This window comes from Chionomys nivalis, chromosome 18 (genome assembly GCF_950005125.1).
Source record: "Chionomys nivalis chromosome 18, mChiNiv1.1, whole genome shotgun sequence".
NCBI lineage: Eukaryota > Metazoa > Chordata > Mammalia > Rodentia > Cricetidae > Chionomys > Chionomys nivalis.
Genome location: NC_080103.1, coordinates 24,096,838 through 24,115,163, shown reverse-complemented (window position 1 = coordinate 24,115,163; position 18,326 = coordinate 24,096,838). Strand labels below are relative to the sequence as shown.

General features: G+C 41.0%; 1 protein-coding gene across 5 annotated transcripts in view; it reads left to right on the top strand.

Annotated features, from left to right (window-relative positions):
* The window catches only part of Ntng1 (netrin G1), a 328,456-nt gene that overhangs the window by 166,521 nt on the left and 143,609 nt on the right, over window positions 1–18,326 (top strand). For all 5 annotated transcript variants that reach the window (XM_057793617.1, XM_057793613.1, XM_057793616.1 and 2 more), the window contains exon 3: window positions 17,667–18,307. In XM_057793617.1, the coding sequence (XP_057649600.1) occupies window positions 17,667–18,307 (641 nt within the window). The remainder of the gene's footprint in view (window positions 1–17,666; window positions 18,308–18,326) is intronic.

Below are 18,326 nucleotides of genomic sequence, written 5' to 3'. Positions count from 1 at the left end.
GAACCTGGGACTGAGCTAATGGGAGCTTTGAGTGAGGAAGGGAAGATTTACAGGTCAGTAATTATGCATGTGGGATATTTAGAGAGAAAAAGAGGATGGAGAATTTTAAACTGCTTTGTTGTGCATTGTAAATTGAATCTCTGTGGCATTTTCTTGATTTTCAATTACCCTGGATGTCAGACTAATGTTTCTCAAATAGAACGGCTGGGATGGAGCAATGAGTCCCAGCTTTACACTAGGCTCAAAGAGAAGCTTCATCACCAATCGTTTTGATGCTTTTCAAGCATTGCATCTTCTAGGCATCATCGATTCTCGCATTCACTTTGTTCTCTTCTTCCAATCAGTTTAATTCCTGCTGAATGTCTATCACCTTGTTAATCAAGACAGCTCAGCCACATGTTCTGATATCCAGTTAAAACTAATTCCTAGTTAGCCTTTCTACCTTCAGTCTACCAGTATAATGTGAAGTGGTTGCCATGACAATCTGCTGTTATAAAGATGCCCAAGTCCCTGTCTTAAACTTTTGAAGGACTAGTTGCCAGCTCTAGGTCAATTTTTCACCCATTATTAACCCATGCCAATATCTTTTAATGTGTAATATATATATATATATATATACTTATATATATTGAACTTGATAAACTAATATGTGAAGACTAACAAAGAAGAGACATCAAGATTCATGCTTTATATTTCTGTAATATTACAGAATCAGTTAATACAGCAGATTGATAAGTAAATGTCAAAAGCATTTAATTGCTTCACCAATAGTGCAGAGTTATTGAATTTTATTAAATAGAAAAGTTATTCATAAAATAGCTTGCATTCATTCATTTATTCAACATTTGTTGTATATTTGTATTGTAGGAATTAGGATAGCTACAAAGATGACATCTTGAATTATTTACATGTCCACAACCAAAATTTTATTAGAATCTCACTTATAATAATTTTCCATAACTTGATTGAGGTGACTCCTAAGAGTCAATTCAATTTGAATAAATTTTTCTCTCTCTCTAGAAATCCTGGGAAACTGATCTTTTAAAAAAGCTAATCATATATCTGCTACTAAAAGCACTGATGATCCTACTGTCTCTAGTTCATTGAACTCAAGAATCTCTATCTAGCTTTCTATGCTGTCTAAAAGCAGCTTCTATTGTATATTTAAACTGATCCCCATTTCTCTACACTCATTATGAACCTCCTAAATAAAAATGCCTGATTCTATAATTTACCTTGACTAGATCTCATGATACTGTGAACTTCGACTTTTTTCTTCAGTAAAATTAAGATAATGCTTGAGTTTTACAGAATCATATTAAACTGGCAAGCACAACACGCCACCCAAAGTCCTCATCTTCAGTGGTGTTGAATGAGGGCCCCTCTCTTTTTCCAGTAGAGAATGTGATCTTTCCACGTAAGCAGAGCACAGACATTTTACAAAATGCCTGCTTTAGCCCATCTGAATACTTCACAATGGCTCTCTAACTTCTAAGTTTCTCTTGAACCGTAGGCATCTGAACATATGTCTGCTAACAGAAATTGTATTATCGTTTTATTTCTGTATAACCCAGTGTCCTCTTATACATGTTTTCAAGATGATTCATTCCCTCCATCTTGTCATGTGACTGTACCACAACCGTTAAGGGTGAATTAACCTTATCGTGAGATAATCTATAATGGTAAGCATGTCTGGCACATATCAGTTGCTTAATACTGCTACTCATTTCATTTGAATCTGGTTTATGATGGCTGCCCTGATAGAATAGCAACCACTTTGCCTTTACAAATAAGTGAATGCGGCATTTATTGCTGTTATTGCAGGATAACTAGATGTCCATTGAGCTACATAAAATACACTCATATTTTAAAGGTATATCAGTATACCGTGAATCATGAATAAACTTGGGAAAGTAAAATTTTAGAAAGTGAATTTAGAGAAAATAGTGGATTTAGAGAATGTGTCTCACTGTCAGAAATGCTAAGAATGTAGTATTTGTGGTAGGGGAGTAAGGGCTACAATAGAAAAGAATGGACAGGTTGAGTTTGGTCTGTATGCCTGTAAATACCTCACTCAGGATGCTGAGACACTGAGTCTGCTGTGAGTTTGAAGTGAGACTGGGTTACACAGTGGGGCTCTGTCTCAAACTCTGAACAAATACCAAAGAAGTTCAAATAGGAGGACGAAATGAGGGGCTGCAGTGAAAGAAGAGTTTTTTAACTCAGGGGACCCTGGAATATGCTGCCTATGCTCCAAGTAGTGGAAAGACCAAGGTTTATACGCCTCGATCCTATACAGTTCTCAGGACCCTCTTTAAAAAAAGAAAAGAAAAGAAATACAAAATCATATGTAGAATCCCACACACAAACCTGGAAGCAGCTCACATTGTTTAGTGATCCCGAGAGTTACATTGAGTTAACTTATGAAGAACCAAATTCTGGACTTAGGTAGAACTTTTTAAGTCCCTCTAATTGGCCAGAAGAAACAAAGACAGCTTTATCTAACACAGCAAAGCATGCCTGCTTTTCCCCAATATACCCACTCACACTGGGCTTCCCATATGATTCCCCCTCCCACTGAGTCACTACCTGATTGGGCACTAGAAAGCTACAACCACTCCACACAACCACCCCCATTCACTGCTGATTCTTCACAGTTCACTCTACAACCACTCAAGAGCAAATCAAGTTCTTAGTGTCCAGCTCCTTCTCCAGGTGGGGAAGATAGCAGCGGGTGGAACAGGTACAGGGAGATGGGTTTAGGAAAAGAAAAGTTCACTCTAAGAACAGTAGGAGAAACACTGCTTCGACTGAGGGAAAAGAATGAAGATAAAATGAACACCAGGAAAGGACCGGAACACAGCTGCAGCTTGTGTAATTTGTCATTGTCCTCCAACCTCACAGGGAACCCGAGTGACTGTATCAATCACACATAGACACTCCGCACTTGAGGCGGGACTCTTTTTCTAATCACAATGCACATTCCGTCATATAAATTTCATATACAACTTAGGGAGGTCAACTGGTTATTCCTTTAGTTCTTAACAACTGCCCATTTCATCCCTTTCTATCAGATTTACGTGTTGTCTCCTATTTTCATTCTGCTTTCCTGTTTATCTTTTTTACTTGGTTTATAAATGAGTAAATATTTTCCCGTGCCTACATGTGCTAAATATTCTTCTATGTGGGCAGAGACCTAAGAGCTAATTGCAACTTTGTACAATCTGTGTTTTCGCGTGTATGGTCCGTTCTTTGATCCACAGTACATGTTCCCAGGTTGGTGTGGCTCACAGCAGGGGATATGAACAAGAGTGAGAAAGATGAAAGGGCTTTCATTGGCTCTCGGAGGCCACACCTGGAAGGATTTTGCATGTAGCTGAGGATTTGAATTGTTCCTTTGAAAGTACTGAGAAATCTATGCAATAGCTTTAGGAGGGATAAAGATACACACAGATTTGTGTTTCTAAAAGATCTGTTAACAGCTCTGCAGATAACAGATTATAAAATGCGAAGCTTTACACAGGGAGATAATTTTAAGGCTATTATCAGTAATTTAGGAGAACAATATTTTTCCTATTTATTATTTTTATTGAGCTCTACATTTTTCTCTACTTCCCTCCCTACCTCTCCCCTCCCTTTCAACCCTTTCCCAAGGTCCCCATGCTCCCAATTTACTCAGGAGATCTTGTCTCTTTCTACTTCCCTTGTAGATTAGATCTAGAAGACATCATTTTGAGTGAGAGCACAATATTTTTTAAAGCTGAAGGAGGCAGTGGAGGTATGAACAGAGCTGTGGCAATGGACTGTGTCTTGGAGCCTGTGCGGCGAACAGGTGCTAACCGTGTGAGTAAAGGGAACAGGCAGAGCATAGTAATGCTAAGTACTTTTTATTGAGCATGCTCTATGCCAAGGAGACGCTAAGCTTTAACATGACTTATGTACTGTTGTGTCTGGTTGGTATTGTAAAGTACATATTGTGTCGTTGACTTTAGAAAGGACAAAACTGGGGTTTGGAAAACTAGCTTGTGGAACGTTACACAGAGGAGAAGTGCGGGAGCTGAATCTTAGCAGATGCCAGCCAGACACAGAACCTTAGTTATCAATGAGTATATACTGATGTTAACTGGTCCAGAGGCCACTGGAACAAGGGTCATAAAACACCTGTCAAATATGTACTTGCAACCCTCTCAGTCCTGAAAGGTAGGGACTGAACTCATCAAGTATTTATTTCTTACACATTTTTAAACATATACTTCTGGTTTGTGGAAAAAATCTTTTTAATAAATATCAATATATTTATTTTTAAAATTACAAATTTACTTCCCTTACTTGATACTTAATGACTGTCATTGTATTTGTTTAAGTCTCAAATTTACAGAAGTTGTACACATGAAATAAATTTTTTTTTTACTTTTTTTTATTGATTCTTCATGGATCTCACAACATGTATCCGGATCCCACTCATCTCCCCATTCCCTAACTTCTGCCCTCTGTCCTTGCAGTACTCCCCCGAAACAAAACAAAATTTAAAAGTCAAAACAAAAAACAAACAAGCAAAAATAAATTTAAAAAAGGAAAAAATTTTGGCTTGGAAGCTATAGTGTGGTCTAGTGAGTCACACAGTATATTTGTTAGTCCATACATTTTACTTGTAAATGTTCCTCACAGGACGTCGTTGGTTTAGCTTGAGGACTTCTGTTATACTATCTATACTGGCCCTCATGGGACTCGTTTGGATATCCTGTTGTTGTTCATGGGGATCCTGTAGCTTTGGATCTGTAGGTCTGGCCCCTTTACATGCTCCAGCAGTTCAGTTGGGATGGGCTAACTCATAGCCCTGGTTCTGAACCTGCATGGTGCATGGTAGCTGAGTTGGTCAGCCTGCCAGCTTTCTCTCATCACATCCACCCAGACCTCATCAGCACTGCCCCAGCTAGGTCACCCAATGCAGCAGGCAGCACAGAGTAGAGCCTGTTCTCTTGCTCTGAAGTCATTGGTCCTTTCGGCCTGAACTCATCCTACCAGGGACAGCTCTACTGTTTTGCCCAGGTGAGGTACGGGGTCTGCTCTCCCAATTGCTGTACTTGGTGAGACACGGATTCCACTCTTCTCTTCTAGTGGCCCAAGGCCAGCTCTCCCACCTGCTGCAGATGGCAAGGGATAGGGGAGTGGGGAGAAGATATTTCCCTCACCCTTGTCACCACATGGCATATGAGGGAGGGGAGGGGGCAGCTGTCCTGCTCTCCCAGCCACAGGACAGCCTCAACTGCATCCCTACCAATAGGGTCAGATCTACTGTGCTGGCAGGGAGGATCAGCAGCTATTTTTAGCAGAATTATTTGACCACAGGTTGTCAATGTAATGCCTTATAACCTCACACAAATGGAGATACTCTCCTACATAATTACAATTAAACCATCAAAATTGGGAAATTAATATGGATCCTCTGCTGCCATATAATGTTCAACCACTATTCTGGCTTTATTAGTTGTCTCAGTAATGGTTTTGCTAGCAGAACAGTTTGCTTCGTGTGGCATTAACAGTGAGACCTATTTAGTCTCTGTAAATCTGGTAACAATTCTCTATTTTTCATGAGAGTTTATTTTTCATTAGAGCAGAATACTGCCTCAGATTCACTTAGTCTAATAATTGCTCCTGTTGGATTCAGATTGCATCTCTTTAGTGGGAATGCTATAGAAGTCAAGCCATTCCTGCTTTGAACAGCCATGTGAGTCACCTCTAGCACTGCTGTGATCAAACACCTGACCAGAAGCAGCTCAATGAAGAAAAAGTTCATTTATAATTTAAGGGAAAGAGTTCATCACACTAAGGTGAGGTGCCTGGTCATACTATTTGTGCAGTCAGGAATCTAAAGGTGTGCAAAAAGAAGGACCAGATTATAAAACATCAATGCCTACACCCAATGCTTCCAGCTAATTGTTCCACAGCCTCCCAAAGCAGCATCAAGTTCAATTTTACATATGAGCCACATCTATCTAATAAATTTAGGAGTAAATTTTCTAGGGAAGAGAAGAAAAGGAAAGAGGAAAGTTAGCTGTCAGTGTGTCACGTTAGGGATTCCTATGAATCATCATTTAGATGCTATTCAAATAGGTAGTTGAAGAGATGAGTCTATACTCCATCTGGGAAACAAGAACTAGAGACAGAATCTCTGGCTCATCGAAGTATAAGTGATAGTTGAAGCTGCAGCGATATGAATTATCTAAGAAACGTCATGAGACGGAAGTGAAAACACCGAAAGATAAGGCCGTGGGTAAATCTTAATTGAAGGGCCCGAAGAAAGAGGAACATGTGAAAGACTGTGAAGGCGAAAAGATGCAGGGAGATTGCAAGCAGTAAGAGAGATTAGGGAAACAAGCCAGGAGGAAAGTTCCATGCCCCACAGAATTCCCATCAACACCTCTCAGAACCACCTTTCCACTTGAAACCTTAAATGATAATGCAGATTCCTTGGGATTTTCTTTTAGAGAAGTTTGCTTCCTTTCTCATTGCTTTAAATAACTTAATAAAACACAATACATTTGTAGACAGTTTATCTTTGAAGGTTTTGTACTATCATTTCTTTTTTTCAAATATAACATTTTTATTGATTATTTGGGAGTTTCACACAATGCATCCTGATCACACTGGCTTCCCAGTCTTCCCAGGTCCACCTCCCACCCTTGTGCCCACTCCTAAAAAGGAGAATAAAAAGAAAAAAAATACATCAGGTCCAATTTATATTGTCCATACATCCATTTTTCATTTTTTCCCCAATATACTCGTTGGAGCATGGTTAAACCCCCAGTCAGCAGTCCTTTAAAGAAAACTGTCCTTCTCCACCCTCCATCCCCACCAGAAGCCATCAACTGTGAAGAGCTATACTTCAGCATCCCTATCAAAAATTTTAAGGGCTCTATTCAATGGCTTCCCGTCTGGACTCTTTATTTGAGGAGAGGTGGGGAAAGATTGTCACAGAAGCCTTCAATGTCTCTCATTCTCAACTGTGAATCTGCAGTCACCAATACCACTGAAAAAGTAGCTTTCTTGCCCATCACAACCAGTGGCAGCCTGTATCATTAGTGATCTGATAAAGAGTTTATCTTCTCCTAATATCAAAGAAAAACTAATTGTTTTAAAATTAAAATTTGCCTTTTTCATTTTTGACGTCTGATATAATCTAGGATCATTCCCCTCAAATCTTCTTAAGACAAAGCCATATGCACTTGTTTAGGAGATGTTTTTCCAGGAAGAGGTAAATTATATTCTTAGACCTAGCAAACAAGCATTGGCTCATTGCCAGCCAAGACACAGCCATCATTCCAAACCTTGCCCTTCCAGTGCTCTCATCCATCCTCAGTTTTAAATATCTTCACAAGCTAATGTCTCAGGCATTGACCATCTCTGCCCTGAGGGTCCAGACTCTTATTGACACAAGATTATGAAGACAGAAAGAGAGAGTAGAGACAGAGAGAGACAGGGAGCACACAATGAAGCAACAGAACTTGTTCGACACTTTTGATTGACTGTGATATAAAATGATTTTGAGACATAACAGTTCCATGATTCTGAACAAGCTGTTTAAATGATTTGTGCTTCAGTTTCAGTATCTACAAAATAAGGTAAACAAAGTATCTACCTCAAATTGCTGTTAGGAAGAGCCTAGTGTGTTAATGTAAGCATCTAGTACAGTGTTGGACACAGTGTAAGCAGAGTGTCAGCTTTACTCTGTCTTTTGTCCCAGGACAGTATCAAATTCAGCCTTTCTGAATTTAGACCTCCTGATCACCTTACAACTTCAAAGCTGTGATTTCACAGCTCAGTAAAAACTACCACCACATATCTAGTTACAACAGTCATTTCAGGTTGGCTGCTACAGATCCCCATGTTCCATCTACGCTCAGGCTATCTCTGGCATTTGCTATCTCTTGTCTACAAAGTTCTCTCTCTTAAGTTTGTTCTTTTAAGTTCTGGGTTAAGTGTGATCCTTTGAAAGAGCTGTTCTCAACCCATGGGTCGTGACCCTCACCGTAGTTGCCCATCGGATATCCTGTATATCAGATATTTACATTACAGTTCATAACAGTAGCAAAATTACAGTTATGACGTAGCAATGAAAATAATTTTATGGTTGGGGTCAGCACAACCTGAGGAACTTATTAAAGGCTTGCAGCAATAGGAAGCTTGAGAACCCCTGGTCTACGAGAACTCTTCCTGTGTTACCTTGTTCAGTGACCTTGTGCCAATTTTCTTCCAAAGAACTCTGTGATCCCCGTTTGGATGATTAGTTTCATTTATAATGGTACAGGTTTTGGGTCTGCCTTTCCAAATGAACTGGAAGTATTCTTGAAATAGGGATTGCGTTTATCAGTACACAGCACAGTGTTTGACACATACAAACATATATATTACCAAATGAATGCATGCATGGGTAAAAGGCATATAGCTGAGCAACTGTTTTGGGGATCTTTCAGGTTTTGCTGGAGGCTGAAGATTAAGATGAAATACTCTCTTTTTAAGAAGGTCATTGTAATAAAGACATTTTTAAATAAACAGGTTTCTCTAATATCTGCCTGAAAAAATGCCAATGCCTGTCTTCAGAAATAAAAAATAGTCAGAGGTCCTGAAGCTAGAGTATAAAAATTCATATTATTATTATGAGATCAAGTCCTATTGCCATGAGATTGAACACCAGAGAGAGAGAAAGGGGAGTCATGTGAAAGTCCAGCCATGGCTGGGCTCCAGGCTCTTTTTGAGCCATGGCTGAACTTGGGGTCCTTTTCCAGCCATGCCTGGGCTCTGGGTCTATGCCTTCTTCCGTGAAGAACTTCCAGGATTGTCAAAGGGTCAAGTGCAGCAGTTTTTTGCTGAGTAGAGATTCGATGTTGGAATGGATACAGTCACAAGGATAATTGAATAAAGGTAACTGGATGAAGTATCAGAAGCATGATGAAAGGGAACTGTTGTGGAGCTGCAAAGCCCTTCTTCTCCATATTCTTGTAGGGTGGGCTTTAAGCACAAACCTCCAAACTGCCCCAAGTATAAAATACCTCTGTGTTGTTTTTTTTTTTCTGAGAGTGCTTGAAATTATTTTTTTGCATGTTACTTAATAAGATGCCCTCTGTTATATAAAACTATACTTAATTGTCTGCTGGGAGGTGAACCAAATAGTCCTGGGAGCTGCACTGTGGTGCTCATACCTCTACCTGTGGGGCCACAAGTATCTTTTCTGCGAGTATAAACAGTGCTTGCTGCTTCTGAAATCTATTTCCTCACCCTCTTGCCGTGTTATGCCTTCTTACTCCCATGTTTTTCCCAATCCCCCTTTAAAGGAAATTACCCTTGTTTTATTAGTATCCAGTAAGCAAGGATTGGGTGTAGGAGAGACGGACATGCACAAGGAGTGTGGTGATTGCAGGCTCTAGAAGGCAACCCTTTTGGTAGTCCATAAATCAGGAATCTCTTCCCTCTTCTTATGATCCAGGGAAACCTTAAGCAAAGGATTGTACTGGCCCTCCAACATTCTTTCACGCCTGGTGGCTCCAGAAAACTGGCTTCAGGTGGGTTTGAACCTGTACCGTCCTGTGAGAAAAGAAGGAGCATGGCTTTGAACATCATCTCAGAACTTTGGGCTCAAGCTGCCAGTCCCAGTGCCTTCAGCATGTCAGCTCCTGCTGTGTGATATCTTACTGTCCCTGTTTTCCGCAAACTGCTTTAACGTAAATGTTCACTGCCCTCTTCAGTTTTTGAGTTATTACTATTATTTGCTCATATATAAAGGAAAATATTTCATCTAATATTTGTGCATTTGAAGACAGTAATTTTTAAGAGGACATTTCCCGACCCCGTATATCATGTTGCCTAGTTCAATGTTTATCTCTAGACCTTCCTTTTCCATTGGCTGTTAATATTTATCTCCTCCCCAGAACATGAGAAGCATTGGTGTAGACTGCCTGCAGGAATCCATTTACAGGACTAGAGAGCACATTTGGCTCCATTTTAGAAATGTGTCTTCTTGACCTCTGGGGCCCTCACCGGCTTGGAAGTCCTGAGCATAATCTTCTGCGGGGATTTGTTCAGTTGTCTATTATGGTCCACACTCTGTGATATGGCTTCCGGTACTCTCATTGTGGAAAGGTTAAGCTATCCCAACTTTATTTTTTGAGTGAAAATGTCCACAAGGTGTTAGCCCTGTCAGAGAACAGATTGAAACAAGCTGTAACTTCAATCAGATGTTAAGCCTGCACCAGCCCTGTAGGGAAAACTCCGTGGTGAACAGAGGGTTTCCTTAGAAAATGGAACAATCACTTTTTAACTCCTAAGTTACAGAACCAAGAATTTGGGAGACTGAGGCAGAAGGATCGCAAGTTTGAGGCCAGCCTAAGCTACCTAGAGATTTTCAGGATAGCCTATGCTACATAGTAAGCAAATTCTCAACAAATTTATAAACAAATACTAAACAACCCCATTTGTCACCTACTATTCTTGAAGTGCTATAGTTTCCAAACTCAAATCTGGGATTCATGCCCTTATAAATGCATAGTTTTGTTCCAGGGGTTTTGCACATCTTCTGTTGGGAAAACTCATCATATAACAGACTATACTATATACTACCACCATAGAAATACCCTATGTTAAGACCCAGTGTACTGAATCCATGGTTTTACTAGTTGACATTGTACTGCTGTTTGCAATGATCATAGCACTTTCTGTTCTAAAGACCTTGGAGCAAAGAGAAGATACTACCTTGTGGGTCTTTCCTCTCTGAGGATAGAGTCCTTTATTTATATCCGGACTCACCAGGGTTCGCAAGCGTGTTCTTGCTGATGGTACTACTAGGTGTCCTTCAGACTTCTGGAAAAGATACCCTCTCTCTTGGAGCCTCCTATGTTGGTTCCAAGTTCCTGCTGCTGCTTTTTTCCAGCGACTATAGCAGAGCTGTGGGACCTAAAAAGGGGAACTCGGAGCAGCGTCTGAATCGCATCCCCCATTTCAGGGACATCTTAGTATCTTCAGAAAAGCCATAAGGCCTGAGTCTCCATGTATGAGTCATGAAAGAATCCGAGTAAGAAGAATGTTGAAGCAGAGAAGGTCTAAGAAAGGTCTTGGAAAGGTTGCAATTACAACTCTCGGACAAACCTGTCAATCTCCAGTCTCTGTGAAACTGGGAGTCTAGTGAGCTCCCAGTGAGAGGCATGAACGTAGAAAAGAGTCATCCGCCCAAGATGGTGGCACAGCCTAGCAGTTAGTACACACTCTTCGACAGTGGCTCCTCCCTGGATTTCCAGTTCTGGGATCCCTTTAAAGGCCTTGTTTTGACAAATCTTTAGTGATGTCTATATCTGAAACACGGCAGCAGCAGGGCGGGAGGTTCATCCTACGGTGCGACTTCCACTGATCTTTACACTGAAAAGATTAGCCAGACACAAATGTCAGGAGCTTTCTCTGTTTCCCAGGATGGGTAGGAGTGTGAACCCAGATGTTTCTCATAGCCTCCCGCTAACATGTGCTGTGTAACTTACGGTAACAAACCAACAAATCTGCCCTGGGTACTCTGTCCATTTCCAACTGTAAATCCCAATCGTTTGATAATAGGCAAATCTTTGAATTTTCTGTTTGTTTCATAATAGGAAAATCAGGTCACACGGATAGGACTTCAAGTTGTACAGAGATACTGGGCACATAGAACGTGTCTTTCACTCTGAAAGTCCTCACAGAGCTTAGGTGGAAGGATGCTCTATCAAAGTACCAATCAGCACAAGGAAAAGGCCTTGGTCCCCTGAAACGGGGAACACGCGCGGTCAACTGTACTTATTTTTTGAATCCCGAAAGCACATTAAGAAAGAATAACAGCAGTGCACTGTGCCAACACATTGCTAATTAATAAGTAATTTCAATTCTCCCAGAGGTAAAACATTAATATTTTTAAATGAAAGTAAGCATCGCATGTGACATTCTAATTGTTATAAAAATATTTAATTGTGATATCGGTTTAATTATGTAAGCATCTCATAGTGATGTAAATAATATTATCTACATAGCTATACATATTTTGTGCTTTCCCAGAGACAAAGGATCTTAAATAAATAACTATTTAAGGCTGCCTGCCGGGCCATGGAGGACCTATTTACAATGCAGATGCCTGCATCTGTGAGTTTTAACAGCAAGAAAATGTTCTTTGTTTTCATGAGGAGGGAAAAGTTGCATTTTCTTATATAAATTTTACTCTTGATGTTATTAGGAGGGATTAGGGTGGAGTTGAAGTAGTCTAAAATTTAATTAACCTAATCCCTTTAACAAGAATTGTTTTCATACTGATAATTCTCTATAACAACAGCATTACAGATCATACCTACATGAAATATTTACACGAAATATTTTAGCATATAATCTCTCCCTTGGCTCCATTGGGAATGGCAAGATTTTTGATTCCTTAGCTTTCTTTGTTTTCTTTCTCTCCCACATATATATAGAGGACAGGAAGGAAGCTCTCTCCTACCTCCCTCTTATTTCATCCTTTCTAGTTCTCTCCCAGTGTCACTGTCTCTTGGTAAATTATGCTAATGGCTATCAAATCATCAATCTCCTAAAAGAGTATGACTGCCATGAAATAAGGGAAACTGTGGATTGATTTTTTTTTTTTTTTTTTTTTTTTTTGGTATCAGCAGTCATTTGGTGTAGATTCTCATTTCAAATGATTTGTTTACCCATCGATTGCAATAAATTGCTGTGCTGCTGAGAATACCCCTAAGAGTAGAGTCAGATGAAGGACAAACCTGTCATTCTGGTCACCTCCTCTGATGATGCCCTGTGTAAATTACAAATTGTTCTTAATCTGCTCGAATGTCATGTTATTAGCGAGACCTTCTCTGACCTCTCGGGATAAAATTACAATCAGCATCCCTCTCGCAATGGTGCTCTCCTTCTGTTGGCGTTACTTTCCCCTTAGTACCTGCCATCACACTGCATTATACGGGATTGTGTATTTAGTTGCTTAGTGCCTGGCATGGAAGCACCACAGAAGGCAAGGGCCAGAGTCTGTTCACTGTTGTGTCTTAGGAGCCCAGACAAGCCCCACTAATACAGACCTATAGGAAGTGATGAATAGGACTGTTGAATGCAGGAAAGTTTTGTCTTTCAGGACTGTGTGAAGCTGAGAGAAAATGCATGTTTTGTCGGTCTTCACACAGAGCTGCCTGTCCTGCTGAGGACAAGCAATAAGGTGCCTCTTCCCAAAGGACAACAGAGACCCAAGTTTCCTGTGGTTCTTTAAGAAAGGACTAATATAGAGACTTGGGGCGGGGGTCTTCCAAACCTCACATGTTTACAAGTCTAAGAATAATATAAAGTAGAGGATCTTCAAGAATGGCCATGGCACTAGGTCTGTTGGATATAGACAGGGGCTACAAATTTTAAGAGGGGCTTGAATGAGCGAGAGTAGGTTTATCTCGTGAAGCTAAGCGAGGTTTCCCATTTCAAGATTTCTCAGCTGCTCATGAGGGTTTAAACAAAATCTTAAACTGTTTTTCAAAATTAAAAATTAAAAACAACTCCTTGTATCTTAGGCATTTTCTCTTGAGCAGCCACTACTGCCTCTAAGACAAGGCTCTGATACAGACACCCTCACTGGCTTGGGTGTAGAACATGTCGCCGGGCATCTTTCTGGCTCCACTTCTTACACACTTTAAGCGACCTGGGCAGGTTTGTAAGATTTCCCTATGCTTGACTCCCTCTTCTCTGAAGGAGGAGTGACAGGGATTGCCCAGGACACGTAAAATGCCTAAGTGCAAAGTGAACAAGGTGTGTGTCAGGGGTATTGACATCACCTTTATTTCATGAAGGGGTGGATACATTTTAGACAGGTTTCTTTAGTAATGTTTTTGGGAAGGGTTTGTTATTATTGGCACATCTGCAGAATCAGCCCGAAGAGGCTCCTCTTCATTTGGCCCCGGTACCTTTTCCTCACCTGAGAATCTTTGCGCACCTAGGCTGAAGGTGAACAAATATGGTCTCCCACCAAGAGTCAACACAAATGTATGACAACTCCCTTTACTGTGTACAGCAAGACACACTTCCCTTGTCCCCACACTCCTGACCACAGATGAAGACAGTTCTGTCAGGACAAAGATGATAGCATCCAAGTTCATGGTTATGCAGATGGCTGCTTGCTGACAGCTTTCAGAATGACCATGTTTGAAAAGTAAATTTCAAGTGAAGGTATGATCCGCGTAAATCTGACCCCTTCCGGTAAAATGTGCATTTACATATATTTGGAATTTATAAATCCTGACAGATTCCACAATATTTATAGCCCTCCATAAAAAGCCTTTGCCAGTTTGCAGAGCTTTGCATTTGGCGCTCTGGTGTGCTTAAGGGAGTTTAAATAATAATAAATTTGGTGATTTATTCCACCTGGAACAGAAAGTTATCCGCCCCCCCACCCCCACCCCCGCCCCAGCTCATTTGGAAGGGGATGCCTATAAATAGTGCTGCAGACGCTGGGATCAGGAATAGGGAATTGAAATTTGAGAGAGAAGTACAGCAACATTTCCATTATAACTGATTTCTTGGAGTATATTTTTAAAACATTTCTGTTCCTCACATAATATCCCTTCTCTCCTTTCTCCTTCCTCATCTCAATTATACCTGACTCTTTCAAGCCTGTTGCCAATGTTCGGATTCAATTGCTCTAATGGGAAAGGGAGAAAGAGTATTAGCTGACTAGGTAGGAGCAAGCTGCCTCTAGGGAGGATGGGGCAGTTCTTCAGTGCCCATCTTGTATTGCATAGGAGTCAGCAAGTAACTGAGTGTCTATATCTACGGTGTAAACTAATTACCAGAGCTCCATCTCACACATCCAACAGATGATATGATCAAAAGCTCACACTTCATGAAAAGAATAAGGGAGGAATTCTAAGTCTAATTCCAAGAGAAAGCCTGAGGACAGTATGAGAAGGTAGAGTCTTCCAACCAGTCATGTTCACAAATGCCTAGAGCAGGGTGAGAGAATGTAGCAATCCCTCTTATTCATAGTTTCATTGTGCATGGTGCCCGCTACGGGTGGTCAACCGGGGTCCAAAGTATTAGACGGGAAAACCCAGAAATAAACAGTTTGTTTACGTTTTACACTGTGCACTGTTGTAAGCAGCGTGGTAAGATCTCTTACGCCTTGACTCCATCCCACCATTTGTGAGTATTAATAGTCCCTTAGCTTTGTATTCACAACTGTAGCTACTCCCCACCCATTAGTCACGGATAGCATCTAAGCTCTCAGAGCAGCAGTCCCCGGCATTACAGTATTCATCCGCTAGCACTATATCAAGAGCATCCATCCATATCACCCATTTCCATCTCATCACATAGACTATACGGTCTATAGTCATCGCAGAAGGAGGAGTATACAACGATATTATGTGAGTGACCTCATTCACATAGTTTTTACTATAAGACATTATTCTATGAGGAGTCATCGTTAAGTCCTTATTGTGCAAAATTATAAATACTATTTCTATAGTTTAAGTAGGCATAGAAAAATATATACTGGTCTTAGTGTGACCTGAGGCTTTAAGTATTCCGTGAGATATCCCCTGAAAATACGGAGAAACTATAATGATTCACTATACCTGAATAGTGACTTTGGATGTTGCTATCTGCTTTTCTTTCGAAAGAAAAAATTTACGCCATATCAAGTCATTCTCTCCAGATTCTACCAGGGAAAGCTGAGAAGAGGCATTTAGTGCCTCAGAAGCAGCATTACAACTTGTGACATCACGGGCGGTTTATTTCCAGCTTCTAGTTTGAGTGGGTTGTAAAGGAAGTAGCATTTGTAAGAAGAAGAATAATTAACATCCACTGAGAGCTGCCTATGGGCAGCTGCAGAGTCACAAATACACAAGTGTCTGGTTGGGTGCACAGCGCCTTCTTCGTTGCCTGGAGCTGGTTCTCCTCGATCAGAATACTCCAGGTCTGCAGTCAACTTACCATGGGGTGAGGATACTGGGGAGGGAGTGCCGAAAGCTGCTGGTGGCAAAACGTGACTCTGCTCAACGCAGGGCACTGGGTTCAGTTAATTAGAATAAGTGACATTCGGGGGCACACTGCTGCAGCCTCCCACATTCTGCAGGTTCACATGCTGCTTTCAGTGCTCCTCGTTGGGTGGCATTCAAGTGCTGTGCAGCCAAGCCCAGGATGGTTGCCTGTGCACTGCAAACATACAGATTATTCCTTGTCAATGTTCCCAAAAGAATGCGGTGTAGTAACTATTTACATACCATTTACATTTAAATCATCTCCAGCTGATTTGAAGTGTATGCAAATAGTATGCCATTTAAAATTAGGCAGATTTGGGTATCCATGGGGGATCTAGAAGCAATACCTCAAGGATACCGAGGCATAACTATAGTGGACTTCTGTGTTCCGTTACTTGGAACACATCCTCAGCCCCAGACATTCCTGAGCACTCATTTCATATCTACCTATTAGGATGCCAGATGTTTGGATCCAACCCCAGAGTCTGCAGTGGACCGCATTTTAATGATTTGTGGTGAATAAAGTAAACGTTTTAAAACCAGGTTTTATGAAGCAGGGACCCAGTTAAGTATGATGGATTCGGGGCAAAGCCAAGAGCGAACTGAATGTCAATGAGGGTATCCTTGGCTATATAGGACAAGGGTCAGCATCTATCATTCATGGTTAAATCCAAAGGCCAGCTTTAGAAGTGACCTGTAGAAGAACCATCCTTAACTAAGACCTGAATAAAGATGGCACCAGTAGACAAGGGGAGTGGAAGGGGGAAATCTCAGGAAGCCTCAACCTTAGACAAAGAGGTACAGGCAACTAAGGAATTCTGAGAATGGGCAATAGAGTCTTTCCAGGGAAGAGCAAACCAACTGATTATCCATAACCAAATGGTCAGCCCTGAGAACATGCATATAAGTAACATGATAAGTACTGAGCACATTGTGTTCATACACATACACACATAGTTGACTTTTTAAGCTATACATTTGGAAGAGCAAGGGAGGATACATGAGAGGAATTGGAGGAAGCAAAGAGAAAGAGAGAAATGATGTAATCATATTTTAATTAAAAAAAATAATCATGTTCTAAGGAATATCAAGTCGCCCTGCCTTCCTTGCAGGACCTTTCTAGACGGAAATAGAATGATTGAGCTATTAGGCAGTTCTGAATCTTTGTGCCTCTGTGATCATATTATGGGTCTAAGACACAGGAGTAAATGAACTTTTCTTATCCTTGAAGCCCATAGAAAAACAAGAAAACTACCATCTTAATTTTACATGGTTTATTTTTTTATACATTATGTGTATATGTGTTTTATATCTCTGTGTACCATTTGCATGCCTGGTGCTTGTGGAGGTCAGAAGAGGGCACCTAATGCCCTAAAACTAGAGTTCCAAAGAGTTGTGAGCTGCCATGTAGGTGGTCCGAGGAACTGAGCCTAGGTCTTCTGGAAAAGCAGCTCATGTTCATAATTGTTGAGCCCTCTTGCCAACTCTATAATAAAAAGGCTAGTATAGAGGAGACGCCAGTTGGGGAAAAACTGTTTAGTGATTTTGTTATTGTTTTCTGTCTTAGCTTGTTAGCAATAAGGTAAGACGGTGTTGAGGCAATATTTTAATGAACCCTCCTTTCTTCTTCTTCTGTAGGGCAACCCTTACATGTGCAACAATGAGTGTGACGCAAGCACCCCTGAACTGGCGCACCCTCCTGAGCTCATGTTTGATTTTGAAGGACGACATCCCTCTACATTTTGGCAGTCTGCTACTTGGAAGGAGTACCCCAAACCTCTCCAGGTTAACATCACTCTGTCTTGGAGCAAAACCATTGAGCTTACAGACAACATAGTTATTACCTTCGAATCGGGGCGTCCAGACCAAATGATCCTGGAGAAATCTCTCGATTATGGACGAACATGGCAGCCCTATCAGTATTATGCCACAGACTGCCTCGATGCTTTTCACATGGACCCGAAGTCCGTGAAGGATTTGTCCCAGCAGTCTGTCTTAGAGATCATTTGCACAGAGGAGTACTCCACGGGGTACTCCACAAACAGCAAAATTATTCACTTCGAGATCAAAGACAGGTTCGCGTTTTTCGCTGGACCTCGGCTGCGAAATATGGCCTCCCTCTATGGACAGCTGGATACAACCAAGAAACTCAGAGATTTCTTCACAGTCACGGACCTGAGGATCAGGCTATTGAGACCCGCCGTTGGGGAAATATTTGTAGATGAGCTGCATTTGGCACGTTACTTTTATGCAATCTCAGACATAAAGGTGCGAGGAAGGTAAGAGAACCCCTGCCCA